This window comes from Lampris incognitus, chromosome 9 (genome assembly GCF_029633865.1).
Source record: "Lampris incognitus isolate fLamInc1 chromosome 9, fLamInc1.hap2, whole genome shotgun sequence".
Classification (NCBI taxonomy): Eukaryota; Metazoa; Chordata; class Actinopteri; order Lampriformes; family Lampridae; genus Lampris; species Lampris incognitus.
This window is the reverse complement of record NC_079219.1, coordinates 17,267,158-17,275,013: the sequence shown is the minus strand read 5'-3', so window position 1 is coordinate 17,275,013 and position 7,856 is coordinate 17,267,158. Positions and strand designations below refer to the sequence as shown.

Genomic DNA, 7,856 nt, shown 5'->3' with positions numbered 1-7,856 from the left:
ACCATCACTATGAGAAGGAAGTGAGCAAGGGCAAATGGAAACCCATATAACATAAAATGGATCAGAACATGCCCACAGTGTCCTTTTGGTGGTTATAATTCATCTCGGCACAACATAAAGTACATCATAAACAAAATAGTGTTAAAACGTTTTAAAGAAAAAAAACATACAATTTTTCCTATCGCAAATAGAAACAACAATTTAATTGTTTCTGTATGTACTATATAAAAGAAAAAACAGTCTCAGCAGCAATGATACGGTGTCTCACTTCTGGTCACATGACTTCACTTTGGTCACCTGATCCTGTGGTGAGTTTGTCTACCGGCCAGAGATCAGTTTGAGATTCTTCACTTTGTAAACGTTGAGAGAAAGATGGAGAGCAGTGGCCCAAATTCTCATCCCCTCCACACCTTTCTGCATGTCTTCATCGACTCAAAAGCACACCCTCGGAAGCGTTTGGAAAACGCTTGCTAGGCAGACAGAAGCTAACCCCAGAATTTGTGCTTTATCTGGGGGCATGAGCCTCTCAGACAGTCTTAAACATTAAACCAGGTTACACTAAAAATACTCAGATTAACCACTTCAAGTAAAAATCTTGCGGACTGAGAAGATGTTTCTGAACACAGGGAGGCATCCTCCACCTATCCCATGGAAACACAGAGGCAATTCAGGCGCTTTTGTGGTACAGGCAGCTTTCCAGTAATGTCATCTGTCCAGAAATTACCATGTTAATTCTCACCTCTGTTTTCATTTGATAGTAATATGTTACAGCCTGGTATGATTAACAAGATCGAGTCAAGAGCAAATCAAGGCAGGCCATAAAAACCTCCCCAAAACACACCCAATGTGTAATTGATTGATTGACAATCTAAAATTGCATGGATTGGATGACTATCCTACTGTCACATTATCGCCTTTTTCTGCCTTTCTGTGTGACTTGTGGTTAGAGGAAATACTGTTGTATAGTAAGCAAGGACTCATCTTCACGAAGACATGCATGAACACAACATGGGTTTTGGGGTTGCTATCCTTTGCTTTCCCTAAATGTCACAGCTTCCACTTGTGGTTTATTTTGCAGTGGCATACATTTTGTGTCCATCCTAATAAACATTTATTTCCTTCATTTGATGATGGAGGGGGGGGGCATGGTGTGAGTAAAAGTACAGATCAGTTCAGTTGACGATGACTACTGTGTGTGTATATCATACGTCCAACACCATGTCATAGTGTGTCTCTTTTTTCCTCCTCCCACACTTGTTTATAAGCACTGTGTACAAGGTCAGAAGCATGACCCAGTAACTGGCATACACGATTGCCCCTATTATTAAAACGATTTTCTCTGCCTCGGGAAAAGGTTTTCGAGTCTCCTGGATTATGGAATAGATAATCCCAAAAAAGAGGATGGTGAACCATACAGATATGGGAACCAGGCCAATGAAGTTCACCACAATTGTTTTCCGCCCCGAAGTCCCCCATCCAGCCTTATTGATGGTGGCTATTGCAAACATTTTGGCTGGCAACAGACTTGACATGTACAAAACTGAATAAAATGACATAAACACCATGACAATGTTACCTCGGAGGCAGCTGGCGAATGATGACTTGATGAGCGCCACTGCCTGGACAATGAGTAGGAACAACAGAATATTCCAGAGCCTCCCTTGGTAGAAGAGTTGTATGGCAGTAGCTATCAGGAAAAATGGGAAAAACCCTGTGATCACGGCCTCATAAGTCATCCACAGATGATGTTTGTGGAACCACATGGAGTTGTAGAGCCACTCTCGAAAGTATGACTTACTCCAGCGGGTCTGCTGATTGAGCCAGCGCAGGTACGTAATGGGAGTCTCAGTGAGGCATTTCGATCGTGCCGTATATTTGGTCGCATACCCGAGGCTGAGGACCCTGTTTGTGAGATGCCGGTCATCCCCAAAACTACAGTGGGACCCCATGAAGGTCTGGTTGTACCAGTCCTCCATGAACTCGTGAAGCAGGGAGTTCCGGTACATTCCTAAAGGACCGCTGATACACTGGACACAGCCAAAGTAGGACTGGCAAGCCCGCTCAATGTTGAAGGCCATCCAGTATCGCACACTGCTTAGGAAGGAGATCCACGACTCGTACTTGTTGAGGATCTAGAGAGGGATGAAGGAGAAAAGGGAGAAAGTTAAATTGTGGGAGGGGATGAGAAAATTTAAGATTCACGTTAACAGAAATTCTTGCACATAATGAGGTGCAACAATGAGAACCTGTCTTGATGGATCATTTTCAACGGAAATGTCATTGAAATAAAAGAAAAAAATCTAGTTCAGAGAGCAACAGAGTTTCAAATGTGTACCTGTACATCTCCACCCACACCTCCCACCATGGGGTCCTCTTCTAATACTTTCACCATCTCCACAGATGATGCTGGGTCCAACATGGTGTCAGAGTCACACACCTACGTAAGACACAAAACTCAGTCAATAACATGTCCTATGGGACCTAGAAAGCTGCAAAATATATCAGCCATTACGACTGCTCTCATAGGATAAAGTGGGGAATTCAGCAGTCGCTTGAATATCCCAATGAATGTGTTAATCCCAACATAGCTCATATGTGTCTCATGCATAGTGTGTATAAGAGACTTTTATTTGCTTTCAAATATTCATTTCTGTTCACTAAACTTGAAGGCATTTAAAGCCAAAACTCCCAGACACCTCCTGGTCTTGCACATAACAGTCTGGGGGACAGTCACTTTAGGAACATTCATTTAAAACTGTACTGAGGACAATACATGTGTTTATAGCTCTGGTTTCAGTAGCAGAAACTAGACCTGTGTCACAGAAATGTTAGATGGCATAGACTTGAGATAATGGGTGGATAGACTTTATCTCACACCTGACCAACACCACACTGGAAATCCTCACTGTCCCCGTGCTGTCCCCCCAACAGTATTAGCCTTGAAAGCGGGACACATTAGAGCTCAACAGCTCTTTGACTTCTGCTGGACGACTGACCAACTGGCTACACAGTATGTCTCTCTCTCTCTCTCTCTCTCTCTCTCTCTATCTCTCTCCAGCTTCAATGCGACTTCTTGAAGCGCTTGTTGGGAGAAACCGTAAAACAGAATTATGTTATCCCAAGCCTGTGTACTATGTTGATGTGACATCGAAGTTACAATAACAACACTCATCCCGAAAGTTTATTGGACACAGCAACAGTAACTAAGGGAGGAGGGACTTGGAGACATATTACACATGGTCCGATGTTTGCAGCCCCTCCTACATGGCTGCACCCATGGCTGATTTGATAAAGAAGTTGGTTTGAGCATAAAAGCATCGTGGCCCAAGTTAAAATTGCTGCCTTATTGGGAAAATTTCTGTTTATGAGGATGCACAACACTGCAATTTATGTCCATCCCACCCTCTCCCTCTCCCTCTTTCTCTCTGTCAGAGGTTTTCACAGAAGCAGTTTGTGATTCACAGGTGAGGAAATAAAACTTACGCTCTGATGCATGCTATTTGGTTCTAATTTCGGGTATTATTATACTACAATAAAAATAATGTGATCTCTGATACTGAGCTGAATCAAGACATAAAATATGGCCTGCGTGTAGTCTATTGTAACAAAAGAGCTGATCCGCTCATTTAAACTGAAGTAATCACCAGCCTCAAGTGCTTTGGACAGAGAGTTGACACTCCCTCGCTTTGGCTGGCATTAAGCTCGTACTGCTTAAGAGATCTGTGAAGGGGAGCCAGTGGCTCCTTCTCGCTTTCATTCACTCTGGCACTCTGTTTCTTTCTTTGGCTGCCTTTCCCTCTTACAGTTATTCTTACCCTTCCTCCACTTCTCTCTCACGCCATTGTCACTCCATTCTGTCTCTCGCTCTCTCTGTCTCTGTCTCTGTCCCCAAGTGGAAAAATTTCCTGAGTAATCGGGTATTGAAAATGAGAGCAGAAGCCATGCACTCCCGACAATGCTATGGTAAGACTGCAGACATGTCTGCTGAGAGACACTGCCTGAGCACAACCGCACAACTGCATACAGTGAAATCTTGTTGTGGTCAGAGCGTGTAAGGTCACCGGAAGAGCTGAAGTAAATTGTTTTGAAATCTCTGTTTAATAAGTGGGTTTTGGCAGTCTGCAGCTTTGTGCAAGTGACACACTGGAGAGTTTTCATCCTCAAAGACAACCTCCCGCTTTCATGGGTCCAGCTCATTAAAACTAATCACATCCTTTCACGTTAATAAGGTTGTTGTGTAACTTTAGCCATCATTCAAGCCACCGTAATGGCCTGCTAATACCTTGGCAAGTGTAACTTTTGAGTCTTCAGACGTAGGAATTATAAAACCTTTCCAAATACGTTCCTATGTGACCCTGTGAAAGGCTCCGGCATTGTTTCAGGCTAAGGGTAACTTTACATATTGGGTGGGTAAATGGGATTAGCTCGACTGTGATTCGAGACAGGGTTGTCCTGGTCTGACCTTATTCTGAAACAATCAGAAAAAAACTACCAAAGGATGGTTAATTTAAGCTTGACATGTTGACCTGACAGGAAAAAAAGCTGTTCAGGAAAATGGAAAATTCTGCCTCAGTGACTTCCATTAGCAAAACACTTCCTGCTTTTTAAATTGCTCAGTGAGCCAAGGAGGAAGACTTGTTTTTGTTCCAAGGTGCGAAAAGGTATGAATGAATAAGAGTGAGGTGGGGCTTCTCAGCATGAAGCACACACACATTTGAGATGGTTTCCGTCCACAATCGTGGATTTTACAATTTTGTGTTGGTCCATAATTTAGAGACCTGTCAATCAATTTGGAAGGGACGGCAGGTTCCAGCCCTGTGTTTTGAGTTTTGGTAACGGGGGTGACCCTTTTGTTTACATTTGAATTAATGGTTGCACCATTAAAATTAAAATTTCAAGCAATAGTTTACTGCAAACTGGTCCCAAGTGATGCTGAATTGTCTTGTACTGTGTTAAGGGAGACATTTTACCATACCATCTTGAACCATTGATTATTCTATAGTGTACTTATAAGGCATTTTAGGGCATTTTAGAAAGCATCATACGCTCTTTAAGACATTTGTCATTATATAAGCACTAATAGATGAAAGGCAACCTTCTTTTGAAGGGATTATACTCACTTATCACACAAATTTACATTGCACATAATGGAATATAGCGATTCATTATCGGTCAGCGGGAGATCACTATACTATACACCTCAGAGGCAGTACTTCCATCCCTTAACTATAGCTCTACCACTAATGATAAGATGGTAAAGGAAAAGGTAAAAGCGCTTTTTTGTCTTTGAGTAGTGTGAAGGCCATATTTCATTTTATACTTAACTTGAGAAATGATAGTGCGTTATGTTTACTTTGCTTCTTCACTATCGCAGGCGCTAACATGCTCGGCACTGATGTTAATGTGTTTTACTGCTGTTTGTGTTTTGACTCACACCTCACAGATGTTCACATCATTTGTCTGTGTCTTAGTTGGGGGATAAAGCTGTTACTCAGACACGGGCAATGGTTTTCCCAAAGGTATCAGACCATTGACATCATCTTGATTTTGTTGATCTACAATCATGGCAGGTGCCATTGTTCTATTTGGTTATGTTTTCCCGCTAGCATAGTAGGCAGTTCAGCTCTTGTTCACCTGAAAAAGCAAGTAGCTGAATCACGTCAAGGCAGGTTAGGTCGCTGATTTCAGATTGTTGAGCAACGTTAAGGCTTTATAAAGCTCTCAAATCTGTTTCTTTTTATCTTTTAAAATAAATTGTTGTTTCTACAGTTGCAGTACCACCGTTCATAACTTGGTGTCGAGATATATAGATTTATCATTTTTGTTTGATTCTGTACTCAGACTGATACTATTGATGTCGATGACGTAAATCTCAACTCAAAAAAATATCTGGTCTAACACTTAGTTGTTGACTTCCTCTGGCCCTTTTTTCATACTAGACGACACGACACGATGCACATGGCTGTCGTCCATTTAAGCACAGACAAAAGGCTCATTGTGGATCCCATATTTGTCTTGGCACAGATACCAGTCCCTCTTCTAGCCATCTCTTCATCCTTCTCTCCCTTCCTCATCCCTTCATCCTCGACACACTAGCATTACCTGCATATATAGCATGCTTCTCCCCCTCTATCTTTCACTCCTTCTTTCCTTCTATACCTTTCTCGGCCGCTCTTACATGACTGCACACATAAACACACCAACTGTCATGCATGGTTGAATCTGCCTCCACCTGATAACGGTATGTCTGGTGTTCAACGGCAAGAGGCACACAGGAACACATGCAAAATTGTGCATGTACACACAATATCTTACTCTTTACTTCTTTTCTGGAGAGTGCTTTTCTACCCCCCTTCTTCTATATCTCTCTCCATGCCTTCTATTGCAACTGTACTCCCGCTTTCTCCACTCTCACATCCGATTCTCTCTATCTCTTCTGCTTTTCATGATTTCCTATTTTTCATTCATTCCCCTGTACCTTTCTTTTCTCCCCTCCCCTCACCTTTCCATCCATTCACCCATCGGTCACTCTCTCCGCTCGCCGTCTCACCTGCACATAGTCCACGCTCCTCCCGAGTGCTTTGAAGGCCGTATACATGACCTCTCGCTTCCCTCCCCACTTCTGCATGATGCAGATGCACTTGTTGTTCAGCACCAGTCTGGAGACCTGTTGAAGACTCTCGGCGTAGCTCTCGTCCGTCACCTCAGGCCCTCTGTGGTGATAGTTGCTACTCCACACATACGTGGCTGCTTTGTCCCATCCCATGATCTCTTTGAATATCTCCATCATGTATAAGTCATCTTCTGTGTTTCCATCGATCACCATGATGACCTTGATCCCCGGGTAGGTCAGCCTCTTCACCGACACCAGACACTTCCTCAGGTAGTTTGGGTCTTCTTGATATGCTGCTATACACAATGCCAACGACTTATTCAGTTTGATGGGTGTCTCTAAAGACCGCTTCATGTTCCTGTGCTCCAAGAGCGCAAAGAGGCTCTGGATGATAAGGTGGACCACCAGGATGGCACCGTACAGGCCAAAGGATAGGTGGTTGTTGGCTGTCGTGAAGAACTGGTAGCCCATGATGTAAGCCGCAGAGATGCCCACCAGGAGGGACACGCCAAACATGGTGGTCCCAAATATCCGCAGGTAGGTGAGGACCCTGTGGCATCTCATCTAGGGATGACATGTGGGGAAAAAAGGGGTGAATGTAGCGATTATTATATAGTCAATAAGTGATGTAAGCACATGAATCGCAAGCCTAGCCAAATCCTATGCCGCTAATTAAGAGAAACTGACACTTCACTGTCATATTTTTCCCCTTTAGTTTTTTTTTTTTACTCCTTTTTGATGCAGTTCAGTTTGACAGTGGAGATGAATGAGCCACATTGAATGCCTGTGTCTTGATTTTACATATTTACAGAGGAAAGGGGAATATCAAAAACACAAAAATCATTATTTTCTTACATATACAAAAATCTTGAACAACAAACACATGATAACTTGCCTGATATACTGCATTCATTCATTCATTTGATAGCCAACATCATGATTTTCTAAAACTTTCAATGAGCTAGGGGACACTGCATGATGAATCAGCCTAAATGGCATAGTGCACCACTACAAAACCACACAGCTTTTGCATATACTCCACATTGGCATGCACAATCACATTTTATTGCAGTGAAAACCAGGTTGAAAAAGCAGCGAAGTTTCCCTTCCCCTCTTCTTTATTCCCTCTTTCCCTCCCTCTATACCTCCCTCTCCCTCTCCCCGAAATCCCCATGTCTAAATGTCAGTTAGTTGTGACTGGCCGATTGTTTAAATTCTCTTTAGTGCGGGTGGGCGCACATTA

General features: G+C 42.9%; 1 protein-coding gene across 1 annotated transcript; it reads right to left on the bottom strand.

The window, feature by feature from the left end:
- Positions 1-831: 831 nt before the first annotated feature.
- has2 (hyaluronan synthase 2) lies at positions 832-7,177 on the bottom strand. Its single transcript, XM_056286391.1, has 3 exons — positions 6,551-7,177; positions 2,336-2,437; positions 832-2,132 (listed from the first exon to the last, which is right to left on the bottom strand). Exons 1-3 carry the CDS (start codon positions 7,175-7,177, stop codon positions 1,203-1,205), a joined length of 1,659 nt encoding a protein of 552 aa, XP_056142366.1. The 3' UTR covers positions 832-1,202.
- Between the last annotated feature and the right edge of the window lie 679 nt (positions 7,178-7,856).

What these genes read in the sequence shown, in the direction of transcription:
- has2 (XM_056286391.1), bottom strand. Translation starts at nt 7,177, where the DNA reads ATGAGATGCCACAGGGTCCTCACCTACCTGCGGATATTTGGGACCACC. An exon ending in GGAGCGTGGACTATGTGCAG is followed by an intron (nt 2,438 to 6,550) that starts GTGAGACGGCGA and finishes TGTCTTACGTAG; the next exon opens with GTGTGTGACTCTGACACCAT. An exon ending in GTGTGGGTGGAGATGTACAG is followed by an intron (nt 2,133 to 2,335) that starts GTACACATTTGA and finishes ATCCCTCTCTAG; the next exon opens with ATCCTCAACAAGTACGAGTC.